Source organism: Eublepharis macularius, chromosome 2 (genome assembly GCF_028583425.1).
Source record: "Eublepharis macularius isolate TG4126 chromosome 2, MPM_Emac_v1.0, whole genome shotgun sequence".
Classification (NCBI taxonomy): domain Eukaryota; kingdom Metazoa; phylum Chordata; class Lepidosauria; order Squamata; family Eublepharidae; genus Eublepharis; species Eublepharis macularius.
The window spans coordinates 4,903,492-4,920,498 of NC_072791.1; the positions used below are offsets into that span (position 1 = coordinate 4,903,492).

A 17,007-nucleotide genomic window follows, 5' to 3' on the forward strand; every position below is an offset into this window, starting at 1 on the left:
ACCCCTTTTTGCCTCCGCCATGTCTTACAGTGTGCTATTGAGTAGTGGCGTCCTTGAGAAGTAAACGAGTATAGCCGAAACAGACCCATTCATCTGGCCGCTCTGTGCTCTGCTGTTGGGACTGGCTGGGCTGTTGGGGACCACCTGTGTGCCTGAGCCTCAGATTGCCACAGTCAGTCCTGCTGGAGCAGACGGGCCTTGCTTCCAAATAACCCCAATTTACAATGTTGAGTTGGGCACCTCCAATCCTACTTATTTACATGTAACAAGGAAGGTCACGGCCCTAGAGAACAGAACACCCCAAGGAATATCCCACAATTGTCTCAGCTCAGCACAGGCCACGAGAGCTGAGCTGGCTTTGGCTTGCTGTGTTACACAGGTTGGCAGAGGTATGTTTGTCTCCTGCCTATCCGTTGGAGAGTGCTAGAGGGGGAAAAGAAAAACATGACGTGGCTTCCCAAGGCCGCAGTGCTAAGTATTACAAAGTATGTTTGCCAGCTGGAAGAGGGGGACTGAAGGGAAGCGAAGGGAGGCACCACATAGGCAACCAGCACAAGCCTCGCGTACAGACGTGGCTTGCACAACAGCACGTTCTTGGGAAAGTCCCCATTTGTTTCTGGAGGGGCTGTCACAAGAAATGCTCCGGCTGGTTCCTGCCTATGGTCCAAAAAGAGCAGTTACTCAATAGTCTCCTGGTTACCCAGCTAAACCAGATTTTGCATTTGGAGGGAAACCAGCTCACTTAACTGCAAAATCTGCCAGACTTTAATGAGCTGAATTTCCCCCCCGCCCCCAACAAACAGACCACCTCTCCATCTCTGAAATCCCTCCAAATCACAGCCAAATGTTTTCATTCCAATCAGTTCTTTGTTACTTAATCATGTCTCTCCGCAGTCTTCCATTTGCTTAAGGAGACAAATAACCAGGAATTGGGCGGGGGGGGGGGGGGCACCTGCAATAGAAATAATCTCAATTAATAGCCCAACAGCACCTAGTTAATCTAGTTCATATAGCAAAGGATTCTGAAAGGTGACGGCGCACTGTGTTGTGTGATGGGTAATAAACTGTGTGCTTCCATCCCTCATGTCAGTTTCCTTTAAGACCGGGGCCGCCAGCCTGCTGCTCTCTGCAGAGTCCGAGCACTCGTCCTCTTCTGTTCTGGCACACTCACCCCCATGCAGCTGCGCTTGCTTTGTGGATGCGGCTCTCGTCGGGTCTGTGGGGAAAGCGAGTTCTGACTCCTGTGACTTCATTATCTGCAACTTCCCCGGAAGAGCCGAGCTGGAGTCTGCAGGGTCAAGCTCCAAACAATGGTGCGTTCCCCGCCCAGCACGTTCCTTTGTTTCCACAGCTGTGAGCGAGTCCGCGGCCTTTTCGGTTTGCCTGGCGTGCTCTCCTCTTGGGCCAGGAATAAGAGGGCGGTTTTCTGCACTGCATGGGTGTTTGCTGTCCTCTCTCCTGGGACTGATCTTCTCTTCTGCTTTGCCAAGTTCAAGGCTGTTAAGCTCCTGTGCCTATTGAGGAGGAGAGGAGAACAAACATGGTGACTGTTGGAGGCTGAAGGTGGAGAACTAAGCCGGAAACAGGCTTATTCCCCAAACAGGAACAACTTGGTCTCCTGTGCGGGTGTGTGGCTACATTTCCTGTATGCAGAGGTGGAGAGTTTCATAAGCCTGATAGGAAGCAGGCCCTGCCTTACCAAATGAGTAAAGCCGATGAAGCATTTCGACATAAACTGAAACCACGCCCTAGTGCTTGGCTTAGGGTTCTGGCTGCCCTATAGGGGGTTTTGTGTGCCCCTGAAAGAGCTGAGGTTCTAGCTTACAAGACAGTTGACGAGGCTATCTGTTCAGGCTATCTACAGTACACTAAATTGGCCCTTTGTTGATATCTGTTTTTAAGTATCTACTGAATATTTGGTAGACTAAGTAGAGCAACAGTCTCAGAGGAGCTTTGTTTTATTTATACCTCCACCTTTCTGCCCAATAGGAATCCAAAATTCACATCAGTCTCCTCCATTTTATCCTCACAACAACTCTGCAAGGTAGGTTAGGCTGAGAAAGTGTGACCGGCCTAGTCGCTTCCACTGAGGCTCACTGAGCTTCCATGGCAGAGGGGGGATTCGAACCTGGGCCTCCCAGATCATAGAGTCTGACACTCTAACCACGGTGCTGCACTTGGAGTCTCGGCACTGCTGCCGAGATGTGGAGAAACACACGGGGATTTGATTTGCAGTCCTGGCGGTCCAGCGTCCTCCATTCCCTGCCAATATCACAGGCCCAAACCCCGTCCTCACCCGTCCTCCAAAGCAGCAACTACACGCAGCCCAGGCAAAGTTCTGGGCGACACGGAAGACTGCCAAGCTGATCTCATTTTCCTAGCCAAACAAGCAGTACCTATAACCCACTCGCTCTTGTAAAGCCCAGAAACTGGCCACCCCTGGCTGCCCACCTCATCGGCTGTCTTGGGCTACTGCAATCCCAAGACACAAGCAGTGACTGCACCATCTGCTGCCTGTCACTGCACACGCTGCAAAAGAGCAGCGTGTGCAGTGTGTGCAAAAGAGCAGTGTGCTGCTTTTCATTCCTACTGCCAACCAACAACCCATACAGCCTTCAGCAGTATCACTTTGCACTGAACGGTCTGCTTTGCGGGTTCCTTGAAGAGGAGCACAATCACTCTGGTAAATATGTAGGAAGATACACAGATAATGGGGAAACGGAGACCTTGTCCAAGCCTTTTTATTGCAAATGGTGCCATTAAAATAAGAAGTGCTGATGAAACTAGTATCCGAGTCAAGAGGCGGGCCACTGTCACCTGCTATTCAGGCTGTCACGCCTCAGCTTGATGGGCTCAAACAGGGTTTGATGTTATTTGTGCCACATAATAGTTAGAAGGGACCCATTTTCCATCTGGCCAGGTATGCTCATATCCATGTTGCAATCCAAGCCACAGTGTGCTACACCAAACAGATGCATTACAGAATGTGTCTGCTGGACAAACAGATCCGGATGACTCAAACAAGCAAGCCAATTTACAATCCTACAGGAAGGGCTAAACCTCCCCAGCCTCACTAGGCAATCTGGGCTGGGAGAAAAATTCTTCCCACCCCCAAATATGCTCATCTGTCAAGCATTCAGCAGTGAGCAAACCCCATCTGCCGAGTCACTGGGGGCAGGGGAGATACCAGCTATTGACAGTCATTCCAACTATCAGGTTTTCAGTAGCAAACAGATGACAGAAACCAGAGCAAGGTCAAATCTGAGAGAAGATACAGCTTCATATGGAATCGAGAACACAACCATGAAACCCTGTTTTAAGACCTAGTTGCAGAATTAAAATGACTTGCAAAGTGGGTGTTTTTTTTTGCCATTCAATTCCTTTCCTTAATGTGGGCAATTGGCGCAAGTACTCCACCCGTCTAACAAGTAGAGAAGTTCAGCAGCTAGCCCTGAACTTCAGTGGCTTGCGAAATGCCTGTTGGGGCTCCGTCACAGGGTTAGGGACAGGGTATGGCTTCAGTAAACATTTACAAATGCAATATTTGGTGCGAGGCTGCCATGCAGATAAACCCAGATCATTTCATTATCGCTCCTCTGGCATTTTAAAAATTTTAAGTTCAATCTGTACACCCTCTGTTTTGGGGTGAGGTGAGGTAGTCATTTAAGAAACAGTTCCTTGGGATCCAAGAATAGGTCCTTAGGAACCTGCCATGGTTGCTGTGTGCCAAGAGTTCAGTCGAGCTGATGGAACTGAACCCTTAGCTGTGTCAGATCATGTTCAAAGCAGCTGCCAAAAGCCCTCTGCGTGGGGTTGGGTCATTCTTCTCTGCAGGCCTCTGAAAATGAGGCAGCAGTCTAGCCGAATCTTATGTGGCTGTATCTGTTGTTGTCCTTTTTACTTCTTGCTGTTGTGTAGAGGGTGACACACAAAGCCCTTAATGAGCATCCAAACCACAGCAGTCAAAGAGGCCCACAGATAGATCAAAGCCCAGCACCAGATGTGTGCTTCCCAAATGTTTCTGGGATTACTTAAAATATTTGTACTTTTTCGCTCCATATAAATATTTGAAACTCCAGTTATGTTCAAGTAGCAAACAGAGGTAAGTACAGTTAGGAACATTCTTTATTTTTCATGCTTCACTGTAGCCTCCCTCCCAAAAGCTTAGGCCCAGGGCTTCCATAAATTGAAATCGAATGTTATTATTATTCTTGTCCTGAACTCAACCGAAGTCACACTTGAGCCCTGGTTATGCTTGTCCCCTGCTGCTGACGGCCCCAGGGGGTAGATTGTTCAAGGTTGACTAGGCTCTGTGTAGTAAAGTAGATACACTAAGACTGGGGAGGCCTGCGTTCAAATCCAAGCTCAACTATGAAGCTTGCTTGCTGAGCTTGGCCAGTCACGCTCAGCCTAGCCTACTTCACAGGGTTGTTGTGGGGATAAAGTGCAGGAGAGAACCATGTATGCTGTTCTGAGTTCCTTGCGGGAAGCGTTGGATGAAATGTACTAAACAGATAATGCACACCTAGTAGCACTCTACAGAGCTGCTAAGAAGACTTTGATCACTGGTGTGTGGGTAGCGGTGGCAGGAAAAGGTTGCAGGAGGCTTCTTCAAACAAGACGTGTTGCAAACATTGTGCCGGGGGGGGGGGGGGGCTGGAGGGCAATCGGCTGCTCCTGTGCGAGGGTACAAATCCCTTACCTTTAATCGGATCTGACTTTGGCCCTCAGAAATGCTGAGCACTTCAATTAATGGCTGATGTTCCACCTCAGGCTGGCTAGGGGAGGAAGTTCTTTGGAGGCTGCCCAGAAACTCAGCAACGTTGTCTTCAGTAACAAACCACATTTCCTAAAGGGGTGAGAGAAGCACAATTATTTAGGGTGTCTGGTCTGTTTTAAACAGCTTTTACTATTGGCTACTAAAGATGGGACTTAAAACGCTTACACTGCGCCCTGCCTTGTACAGTACTGCCTGTACCGTAATGAACAACAGGACATTCAGGGAATTCAGAAAAATTTTAAACAAACATAAGGCCCAGCACAGAAATGAAATCTATCTGAAACAAAGCATATCCAATAGCATAGGGTTTAGTCCCCGTACTTGCCAAGACAGCTCTCTGAGCTATTTCTTATGACATAGTGCTATAATGTGGGCAGAAAGCCCTTCAGAATAATTCAGTCTTTCATACTTTGTGAAAAACCAGGCGAGTGGGAGCTTTCCTGACCACCTCAGCCAGGCCATTCCATAAGGTGGGGGTTACCACAGAGAAACCACGTGTTCAGGTAGGTGACTGCTGATTCTGCCCAACTGCAGGGCGGTATCTGCAGAAGGCCCTGACCAGATGACATCGCTGTCTCCCAGTTAAATGCAGAACTTCAGAACCAGGAATGGGGAGACCACAGTTCATATCCTGCCACTCTGCTCAGGGCAGCCTTCCTCCAATGCAAACATGTTCACATACAGACATGAGAAGATGACAAAGGGCGATCTCCACAACACGAACTGCTTCACCTACTGACTTCTACTAATCACACTGCGACTACACAAGAGGCACTCCAGGCTGCGTTTTTCAAAGTCAGTTGGCAACTCTGGTTGTGATATAACGCCAATTCCATTTTAGGTGATATTGACAGAGAAATCTGTACACCAGTATGCAGAAATACTGGTCTACTCAGAACCATAAGAACTTAGCAAACACTTTTTTTTAAAGTGGAAAACTATGCCCATAAAAGATTTGTCATTTTTTCCTCTGGCATGGCTTCTGTGCATTTTAGATTCATGACAAAGAAAAATTAATCAAGTGAAACGTTTGCATATATAATCCCAGATTTGTTCCCTGGCGAGCTAGGAAAAGCTTTGTGTGTTGAATTTGTGCTGTGTTTAAGGCACAGCAGCCCTTGGATTGTAAGATATGTGACTTGATTAAGGCCATCTTGCATATCCAGCAGAATTGGGTTCTCTTTGTGTACCAACATGCAGGAGGAAAAAGGATGTCCAGGGTGGTTTGAGGTTCATTGCCCCATCACTGGAAATACACAAACACTGCACAAGCCTCTAACTGTAGCCGAGTCTGGTATTCTGAAGCTTTCACAATGAAATTCCTTATCAGATCTATAAAATAAACTGGTAGGAACTGAGGGCTGGTAAAAAATGCTGAAAGGTGTGGAAATGCAGCCTGCCAGATGGAAAGGAAAAGCAAGCCAAGGGCGTGGGTTTGTCTTGAGGGCTGTTAACTTAAAAGTAGATTGTGCTGCAAAAACAAATTGTTACAGCTCTTATTAATGCAACCTGCTGCACACAGTCATAAAAGAGAAAGAAGAAACAACCTGGAGCCATCTATGGTTTAATAAAGGCAGGCAACACTTTATCCTTTGGAATAAACACATCAGATATTACTCCTATTTTGTAAATGGAAGGAGATGCATATTTTCCACTAAGATTTACAGCAACCAGCTCTTTTAGAGATCCCCTTGCCTGGTTTCCACGGAGTTTTGTGTACAGTATAAAGATGATTTTTGCCAGTTGTGTGAGCACAACAAAGGGTTCACAACCACCAGTGCCGGAGCAACAGAAGCTTTATAGCTTATTAATCAGCATGCCAATTATCAGAACTGCAGATTTTCAGTTACTCTGCAGAAAAGTTGCAGATTTTCAGTTACTCAAATGGGCTTTCTTATTCTGGCTCTTGGTTGATCTCTTGCTCTGAATTTTGATGTAGTTTGGCTCCTAATTATAAAAGAGTCCTTACCCCTTTAACCTGTTTTAGCCTGTACCTTAATGTTAGGTAAAAGATTTCTGACTTAGGGACTTGCTTGAATGAAAAATACTTTACTATCCATGCAATATTTTAAGGATCTTTAGTTTCTTTTCATCAAACAACAAGAAGAAATTATTTACTGATTGTACAATCAATAAGAATGTAATGTCCGATTCTGGTCTATCTGCAGACGCCAGCCAGACCACACGGTCTCTTATCCTAGTATTTCTGAATTCAATTAATAATAATTTAATAATGTATTCGATTTCTAGCCCTCCCTCCCTACGAGCAGGCTCAGGGCAGGTTACAACCGTGTCATAAAACAGATGAATCATTTAAATACATTAAAATTAAAGTCAGCAATAAGTACATATAAATTCCCAAGATGGCGGCTCTCTCTGCATCATCCCAGCCAATATAAGGAAGGGAGGAGGGAGTACGAGCAGGTGTCATACTGTGACTTCGTATATAGGGGGGGGGGGCAGATGTTATGTAGCCCCTCCTTATAGGAGACTGGTTGGGAGGCATTTCTAACACAACTAAGACTGGCTTCAACCAGTCACACCCAGTATCGGAGCCCACCAAATACCATTAACTGGCCGCAGCAACACTGTTTTGCTGGAAATCTGCTAGTTTATAATTAATTTGCTAGTTTATAATTTGTTAGTTTGTAATGAATTTTGATCATATTGAATAGCTGGGAGTATAACGATTTTTAAAAAGGGAGTCATATGGTACTTTAAAGACTACCATGTTTTTATTCTAACCATCTTTGGTGGTTCATGAAATGGGACATGAAAATTTAAGGCTAGAATAAGAACTTGGGAGTCTTTAAAGTGCTACCTGGCGCCTGTTTATTTTTGCTGAAACAGACTAACACCACTTGACCTCCGGAATAAAATCATACTAATTCTTGCCGTCTCAATGCGTCACCCTATGTTTTCTGAATTATAGATTCAGGTGGACAGTGAAACAAAATTCAAGTTCAGTAGCAACTTAAAGACCATTATAATTTTCCAGGCATAAGCTTTTGTAGCCAAAGCTCACTTCCTCAGGTACAAATGAGAATGAAGATCCATCAAATCCTTCTTTGTGACACCTCTCCCACTTATTGACCTGGATATAAGGGCTGATGGATCTTCATTCTTATTTGTATCTGACAAAGAGAGCTTTGACTTGCAAAAGCTCATACCCTGGAAAACAGGTTTCTGAACTATAGGTTACATGCTGAAGCCAGCTGGGTGACCTTGGGCCAGTCACGGCTCTCTGGAGCTCTCTCAGCCCCACCCACCTCACAGGGTGATTGTTGTGGGGATAATCATAATATACTTTGTAAACCACTCTGAGTGGGCGTTAAGTCATCCTGAAGGGCAGTATATAAATCAAATATTATTATGATTATGCATTCTTTGGTGTAGGTCTGGAGAGCCACAAGGCTTCTGAGCCCACACACACCCCTTTCAGGCTACAGTCCCTGTCCGTTCCAAACGACACTGGAAATTCAGGGGGCCTTTGGGGTCAGCCCCCGGTGCCAGGCAGAGAGCAGCAGAGCCAGGGAAGTTCAGTGCACATTCCAAAATGCACCTCAAGGCTTCGGCGGACCCTGCCCTTTAAATAAAAGTCTGTGCTGGCTGAAAAGGCAGATGGCACAAAAGTGATTCTCTTTTTTTAAAATATTTTTTTTATTTTTAATTACTAACATCAAAAACTACAAAAAGGGAAAAAGGGAACAGGGGGAAAGGGAAGAAACAACATATGAAAAACACACACTACATCTATAAGTATTGCATTCCCTTCATAATACAATTATTTAAAGTTAAACTTTCTAATATGCTATTAGATTGGTAGATCTTATAAAATATGAACTACAGTCAGGATCAGATCTTCTTCCCCCACCCTGCGTCTCGGTCGCAGCTCTCTCTGAACAGCTACAGTGGCTGCGCTCACTCCCTCCTCCCCACTCCCTCCTTCAGATTCTAAATCCTCTCCTTGCTGGAACTCTTGATGATTAAACACAAAGTCCCTCAGCTGTACTTCCGATGTTATCTTGTAGGGTTGGTCTTTACAACTGGACCAAATACCTTCTGGAAATAACCATTTGTATTTTATTTCACGCTTCCTCAGAAGAGCTGCAAACCTTTTATATTTGAATCTTCTTTTCCGAGCTAAAAATGGAACGTCCTTCAATATCTTAACCTTGTTACCCAGAAAGTCCAAGTCCACATTGTACAAATTATATAAGATGGTGTCCCGAGTCTTTTTAGATGAAAAATCGATAATAATCTCGCGAGGCAGCTGACACTTCATTGCATATTTTGAAGATGTCTGGCGGACTTCCAGAATATCGCTTTTTAACTCTTCTTTAGTTGCCTTTGCGGATGACGCCAAAAGTTCCGACACCAAATCCTTTAAATTTTCACTTTCCTCCTCCTTCACATTCTGAAGACGCAATACCGTCTGAGCACAATCCACTTGTAACCCTATCAATTGATTCTCCAAAAGCTTTACTTCTTTGTTTGTTGCATTCATGAGTACTGCGTTTTCCCGAGCAGACTGCTCTGCCCCAGACGCTACGTCTTTAATGGTTTTCACTTCGTTCTCAACTGAGCCAACCCTTTGACCGATTTCATTTAGCTTATCAGCAAAGGGCTTCATAGCTTCAACGACCGACCGTTTAACCACTTCTTCAAGAGACTCTCCTTTCCCCTGAAAAGCAGCCGAAACAGATTTGCCCACAGCAGATTTGCCCACAGGTTGAGGCCTCTGTGTTGCCACTGGTAAAGTCTGCATGCGTACGCACTCACTCTCTCACCTGTTATTTTGAACATTTCCATTATAATGAATACATTGTCTTCTATCTGATATATAGGAAACTAGGGAAAATGTATTTTGTTGTTATTTTTTCAGCTCCGAACCATACATCACAATTTTTTCATATGGCTCACAGAGCTCTTTGAGCATCACTCCCCATTTTAAATCATACAGAGTTTTTGTGACCGAAAAACGAGCAAGACCAATCTAGTGCTTTTACCACTAACGATCAGTGTCAATTAGGACTGAAAGCATCTCTCAAGGAGACTGCAGGCATTTTAAAATAGGTCATCTGCTAGAGCTACATTATGTAAAGGCCCCTCTACTGTGCAATTCAGACAGCAAGTTCAAAAGAAACTTAGATCTGCAGGTCTCAGAGCCTCTCGGGCTTTTATCATTCATACCCAGCGCAGAGGAGATCAGCTAGTCTGAATCTCAACAGCAGCACAAGATGAAAGCCTCGGTGTTGGGGTGGAGTGCAGGACAGCATTCTATGAGGTATTTGCAATGGCAGGCATTAAAACAGCTCCAAAAAGGCTTCCAGCAGCTTGATCGGCAGGTTAATAACTTTTCTGACTTAAACTTCCTTTACAAGAAAGATGGAACATTCTACTATTAATGGCTGCTCAAAAATGAGGTTGTTTTTCACCCGTAGTTAAATCAGCCTCAATTTTCACAGACAGAGAGATTCTCAAAAGTGACAAATGAAGAACACATTTTAGATTCTCTGCCCTGCCACCATGATCAAATACCTTGAAGCTTTGACGACAGGATCCAAATTATTCATTAAGCAAACCTAGCATTCCTATTCTAACAGCATCATAACTTAATCCCACTTTAGTCCCATGCTTAGAAAAACATACTAGGCTGCCAACCCTCCTCTGCAACAGCAACAGCTGACAAAAGGAGTTAACAGTTTCAGCAAACCACGGTGTTAATGACCTTTCTGCGGCGTGTGATAAAAATGCCACAGTCGTTTTCTGCCTCTCAGACGTCAATGATCCATAGTGAATGAGATAATAAAATTTCAAAAAATTAAACTCAAACCGACATTTGATCTACCAAATCTTCAATTAGCAGGCTGGTGACCTTTAAGCAGACCTTGAATGGAAGGTCAGATTGCCTCTTTAAATGACACAACCCTCTTAGGAACAAGAGCAAGGAGACTCCACAGTTCCCTTTCACAGTTGACCAAACAAGAGACCTCTATCATCATCACAGCGTGGGAAGAGACTAGTATGGGCCTGGTATGGGCTTTCGGGGACCACAGTTCTCTTTGTCAGATGCATCTGGCAGGGAGAGCTGTGGTTATCGAAGGCTTATACTACATAGGAATTGGATGCTTATACTGCTGCAAACTAACACGGCAAACTGACTCCACACCAAAAGGAGATGTTTTCATTTACTAGCAAAGGAATGTTTTGGTTGCCTTCCCGCTAATTGCATCTTGTCCCCTTCTGATATATGTCCCCTTCTCTCCCCTCTCCCTCCTCCTCTTCTGTATTTGACCAGTTTGTATCATGCATCTGACGAAGAGAACTTGATTCTCGAAAGCTTATGCTACAATAAAATTGGTTAGTCTTAAAGGTGCTACTGGACTCTTTTGGAAGAGACTAGAAGACCACTCAATCCAGCACTCCACCACAAGACAGGATTTCTCCACACATCAAACATCCAGATGATGGTGAACAAAATTCCAAAATATGAATGAAGTGTGTGTGGGGGGGGGAGGGGATTAGACAGCAAAATTCAAAGAAACTAAGATGTCTGCAATTAGTAGGAAAAGTATATGACAAGACACAGCCTCAGCATCAAGATGGGATACGGCTCTGTCAAAGCAGAGCCATAAAGCGGTCTTGTGGGTGAACTGTGTGCTTCTGAACTCTTCTCTCCTGTCTCTTCTGCCGGCATGCTGTAAGATTTACAACAGCAGCTTGCTGCCATCAGTTCTCTTTCATCTCAACCAAAACAAGTGTTACCGTACAGTTTGGGTTGCTTGAAGAAATTTTAAAAATACATGTACAAATTAAAAGTGTGAATATAGCAAAACATGACGAACTCACTGATGGCAATACGCTCATTTTTGCAATTAGGGAACAAATAACAACAACAGGGGTGGTAGCAAGGAGGAGGAATCTCTTCCCCTGGAATTTTAACAAAAGCCTAAAGTCAGGCCCCATGGGGATAATACTGAACAAACCTGAGATGAATAGATTAAGCTGCTTTGACAAGGACAGTAGAGTGGTTAGAGAGCCACGGTACGGCTGGGGAGAGCTGGGTTTAAATCCCAACTTGGCCATGAAGTTCACTGAATGATCTTGGGCTACTCGCTCTCTCTCAACCCATTTGGGACAAAACACAGGGAAAACAGAAGCAGTGCTCAGATTCACAGACACTAAGTTAGACCTGTGGCCCATCCAGCTCTTCAGAGACTCAGCCAGAAGACCAGCTTCCCTGATTATGTAGTTATGTTTTTGTGTTACATGTCTGAGTTTATTATGAAAACAACTTTTAAACAATGCCAGCCAGGAGCACCTGCCAAGTGCTGCCAGTAAAGATGCTGACGAAAATACTGCCTTTGAGGAGCAGAAGTTGAAACCGAACTCACTTGAAAGTCAAAACAAGCAAGTAGCACCTCCTATTTTGCCCCAAACACAGCAACGACATCCTAAACCATCACACCTGTTTGTTCACCGGGTGGGTGGCCTTGGCACCTGTCCAGGGCCTGCAGTTTAATCAGATTTTCCCTCAAGAAGCCCCAAAATGATGCCGCAACCAGGACCAAGTAAAGCCACAGCAATAAGTGCAGCTTCTAAGTCAGACTTCTTATGACCATGGTGAAAGGCGTTCTCTGGTGACAAACTCATGAGAATAAAGCACACCCAGGGCCAAGCTGCTCCGGAACATGGAGCGATGTGCTCCGGTACAGCTCTAAGAATCACTTCCGTGTGGATAACAAAAACTACTGTTCCGACTGAAATACTTCCAAAAGCCTCTCCCATTATAGCTATCCATTAATTGCCACCTCTTCTCCAGTCCCCCAGCTTTCTCTAAGGAGTTGCTCAACTGTAAATCAGACAAGTCCATCTAGCTCACTACACTCAGTATCTTCAATCATGAATAATAACAATGTCCTTATATACTGCCATTCCGGACAAATTAGCGCACTTTCAGAGCGATTAACAAAGTCAGTGTTATTATTATCCCCACAATACAGCTGGGGAGCTGCAGCTGAGAGAAGTGGCTGACCCTTCAGAGCTCAGTAGCGGGAGTTGAACCAACAGAGTGCTGATTCACAGCCCAACCACTTAATCGCTGTGCTACAGCAGGTTGCCGAACTCTGGGATGCAGACTGGGGTGAGGTGGTAGGCGTTCTTTGGGAAGTGGAGATAGTTGGGTGGGGCTGTATTCCTCCCTGGCCCTATGAGCTGGAAGCTCAAAACAATCAATGGGTGATAATCAGTAGAAAGAACCAGGTATCCCCCTCCCAAAAAAGATGGGGCTCTTGAACAATGCTGCACATCCAACGTCACCTTGCTCTCTGGTTTTTCTCCTGAACTGCTTTCTACATACTCTAGTTATATATATATATAAAACACCCACAAATCATATTTGTTGTTTGTTCTGTATGTAAACAAATTTAAAAAAATAAAGACGTTTTCGAGCTCCTCTAGAGAGATCAGAGACAAAAGTTCAGTCTTCACTTAGAGAAGGAAGACAAAGGAAGACAACGGTAAGAGAGTCGGATGAAGACCAGGGACACCCAGGTTCAACTCTCTGTTCATTCCTGCAGTTCATGGGGGTGCCTCTGGGCTAATCATCGCCCTCAGACTAATGTATCCCAAGGGATTATTATGGGGGTGCACCACTCTGAGTAACTTGGAAGAAGGGCAAAATATTAAATGAGTGATACTCGTTCAGTGGTTTGGGAGCTGCACGTGGCTCTTGTGGCACTTCTGAACACTGTTCCCCAATGTAGCATCTGCTCTTTTTTAGCAAAATCAAAAAGAGTCCAGTAGCACCTTTAAGACTAACCAATTTTATTTTAGCATAAGCTTTCGAGAATCAAGTTCTCTTCGTCAGAGGTGCTACTGGACTCTTTTTGATTTTGCTACCACAGACTAACACGGCTAACTTCTCTGCTTCTCTGCTCTTTTTTAGGAAAGCAGGCAAGGTCATTGCCCAACGGGGATGGTGACTGGCAGGTGCAATAGTTCCTGGCAGAGGAAACAAGCCTCATGTAGGCCTCATACCAGGGATGGAAATGAATGTGGCTCTTTTGGCTGATTGCAACTGCAAATGTGGCACCCCATGAGCCACAGAGTACCCCTGCAAGAATTAACAGCCCCTGTTATATCCAAATTACTAAGATCCTGCAGTAACCCATGACCAAGTCACTTTAAAGGTAATTACCTGCAAGGTATCTTCATTTAGGCCAAAGTACAGCTTTGTCCAAAGTCCTGTGGTCTCAGCAGCCTTCCTCAGGTGAATGACAGCATTATTGAATGACACATTGATGCTAGCTTCTGGAGAAGTCAATTTATTTTCAGGGGAAAGCCGTAAGAGGAGAATGTAGGGAACTGAGTGTTCCTTGGCAAAGCTCACCCTGTAGTGATTTGTGCCCACCTCTCCTTTAAGGCTCTGGGGAACAATGCCTGGCACCTGTAAGAGCAGCACCAAGGCCTCTTCATCCTGAGTACACTGAAAAGGGGGACACAGAGGGGGAGCTGGGCTGCTGGGAGAGGTCAGGGCAGCCTCTGGGTCAACACCAAGGTCTGTCCTGGAGAGCAGAGGGGAGTCTGGAGGTGTGTTTGTAGCACTGAGGGCAGTCACAGAAAGATCCGCAGAAGGAGTGGTATGGAGGCCGGCTGCCGCCTCGGGACTGCTTCTAGGGGTCCAGGAGACACCCGTACTGGTACAGATTTCCATATTCTGACCTAGATCGGAGAGGTGGTGGTATTCAGAGGTCACAGGGGACTCAGAGGTGATACCGCAGAGGTCTGCAGAAGGGATCGTGGCATCACCAAGGTCTGACGAGGGCATGGCATTGGTGACCTCGGGGCATTTCTCCGTATCAGTCCCAAGCTCCACTTGAGTTACAGGTGAAGAGGGGCCGGTTATGCTGCCGCCCGCAGGAAGCTCCAGAGCATTGCCAACACACCCCTCGGGGCCAGAGCCAGGCTCGAGGCCTTGGCAGTCGCTGGCACGCGTGGAATCGGGGCTGCTGTCGGAGGCGGGGGCAGTCAGGTCGCCGATCTCGGGGCAGCCGGGGGGCTCCGCGATGCAGCCCACGTGGACATCGGCAGGGGCCGGGCAAGCAGCAGCAGCGCCCCGACCGTGGCTCGTTCCCGCAGAAGTCCCAACTGCGGCCGGAGCGCTTTCTTCGGCGCACACCGGAAGCTCCACGTGGTTTGCCCCCACGTGGCTAACTGGACCGGCCTGCGAGCTGACGCTGCCATCCTGGGGGAGGTCGCCGCCGTCTTCGTCAGCCGGGGCGGCGCACGACACCTTCGGTGACTCCTGCTCCTCCTCCGGCGGGTCTTCCTTGCCTTGCCCAAGGAAGCCGGGCTTGGGGCGGACGGGCAGGGTGACCACCAGCCGCCTCCTGCTTTTGTCGAAGGTGGCCCGCCCGCGGTCCTCGTCCACCGGGTAGGGCAGGCGCAGACGCAGGCGGTAGGCGGCGGGGCGCTGCGAGTCGAGCTGCAGCTCCTGCCCGCGGATCTCCAGCTGGGCCTGGGCGGCGGCGGTGAGCAGGGGCAGCTCGACCGTCACCTCCAGCTCGCGGGGCACCGGGCTGGGCGCCGAGTCCCGGCTGCAGCGGTAGTCCTGCCAATCCACGTAGGAGCGCTGCCGCAGGGTCCAGCGCGGGGTGGCGGCGGCCGGGGCCGGCTCGGGCGGAGGGCTGCGCGGCGCTCGGGGCTGGGGCGGCGGGTAGGCGTAGGGGCTGGGCGGCAGCGGCGGGTCTCCCGCGCCGCCCTCCTCCGCCTCTGCTGGCGGCGGGGCGCCCCCGGGGAGAGGCGTGCGGAGCAGGCTGGCCTGCGGGACTCCCTTGTACTTGGTGCCGCGCAGGGGGACGGCGTTGGCGCGGTCCAGGCCCGGCTCGAAGTGCCTCTCCACCGCCTCCAGGGCGGTCTCGTCGACCAGGCGGCGGAAGCGGGCCGAGCGGGCGGCCAGGCGGAGGGTGTCCGGGTGGAAGAGCACGTCGTAGAGCAGGCGGCGCGGCGCGCCGGGGCGGCGGCCCAGCTCCTCGCGGCCGGGCGAGAGGCAGTGCGGCAGGGCCCAGCGGCTGCCCCCCGGCTCCCGCCGCGCCTCGGGCCGCCCCACCAGCGCGTTGCTGCAGACGTTGAGGTAGCAGCGGCGGGTGCCGGCCTGGCTGGTCCGCAGCACCCAGGCCGGGGTGGGGTGCAGGAAGCGGGCCTCGACGCCGCGCTGGCGCTCCAGGGCCACCACCTCCGCCTCGTAGGTGGCCCGCTGGGCCGGGTCCGCCAGCTCCGCCGCGTACTCGGCCAGGAGGCTGCGGAAGCGCTCGTCGCGGAAGGCCTGGCGCAGCCGCTCCACCTCCTCGCCCGTCAGCTCCAAGTCCTCCAGCTTGGAGCGGCCCGCCATGGCCTCGCCGCTCCGAGGGAAGCGGGAAGGTCCGTTGGGAAGGCCGACGGGGCCGGTCGCCGTGGAGACCGAGCCAAACAAAATGGCGGCCGGCGGGGGTCGTTATGGAAACGAGGCCCGCTTCAGAGTGGGTTACTATGGAGACCAGCGAGCAGAGCCAAGGCCTTAGTTTGGGGTTGTTAGTGGGAGAATTTGCATTGCTCTCCAGTCATAACATGAAATTACTTACAGTCACCCCCCAACCCCAGTTCATTACAATAGTGGTTGATAATAGGGTTTCCAGCCTGAATGACAGCTCCTCAGGATGCAGTGAAGCCTCCCTCCATTATCATTCCACACCCTGGGAAGCTCTTACAGGATGACTCAGCCCAAACCCACCTTCCTGAGTAGATATAAATGACCTGCCAACATCTTCTCCACACTGTGACACTGAGAGATCTCTGTCTTTTGGTGCTACACCTCTGAAGATGCCATCCACAGCTGCTGGCGAAACGTCAGGAACTACAATGCCAAGACCATGGCATAGCCGGAAAAATCCGCAACAACCATCGTGAATGACAGCTGATCTCCAGCTGACCGAAATCAATTCCCTTGGAGAAAATAGCTCCTTCGGAGGATGGACTCTAGGGCATTATACACTGCTGAGGCTCCTCAGCTCCCAAATTGCACCTACTCCAAGCTCCACCCCCAAAATCTCCAGGAATTTCCTAACCTGGAGCTGGCAACCCAACCAGGATAAGTGTGCTTGCCAACCTCCAGGCTGTGGCTGGAGAACAACTGGTCTCCAGGCTGTAGAGTGTTTTCCTGGAGAAAATGGCATCTTTTGAAAGGA

The 17,007-nt window shown here is 48.3% G+C and overlaps 1 protein-coding gene across 1 annotated transcript; it reads right to left on the minus strand.

The window, feature by feature from the left end:
* Window positions 1–626: 626 nt before the first annotated feature.
* DNAAF2 (dynein axonemal assembly factor 2) lies at window positions 627–16,602 on the minus strand. The gene is made up of 3 exons (XM_054971669.1): window positions 13,983–16,602; window positions 4,703–4,849; window positions 627–1,514 (listed from the first exon to the last, which is right to left on the minus strand). The coding sequence occupies exons 1-3, from the start codon at window positions 16,173–16,175 to the stop codon at window positions 996–998; spliced, it is 2,859 nt and encodes a 952-aa protein (XP_054827644.1). The 5' UTR covers window positions 16,176–16,602; the 3' UTR covers window positions 627–995.
* Window positions 16,603–17,007: the final 405 nt, after the last annotated feature.

Bases quoted from the DNA above. Each gene is read 5' to 3' on its own strand.
- DNAAF2 (XM_054971669.1), bottom strand. From the start codon at position 16,175: ATGGCGGGCCGCTCCAAGCTGGAGGACTTGGAGCTGACGGGCGAGGAG. The intron at 4,850-13,982 runs GTAATTACCTTT...TCACCCCTTTAG, and splicing joins TAAATGAAGATACCTTGCAG to GAAATGTGGTTTGTTACTGA. The intron at 1,515-4,702 runs GTAAGGGATTTG...CCTCCTCAATAG, and splicing joins AAAGTCAGATCCGATTAAAG to GCACAGGAGCTTAACAGCCT.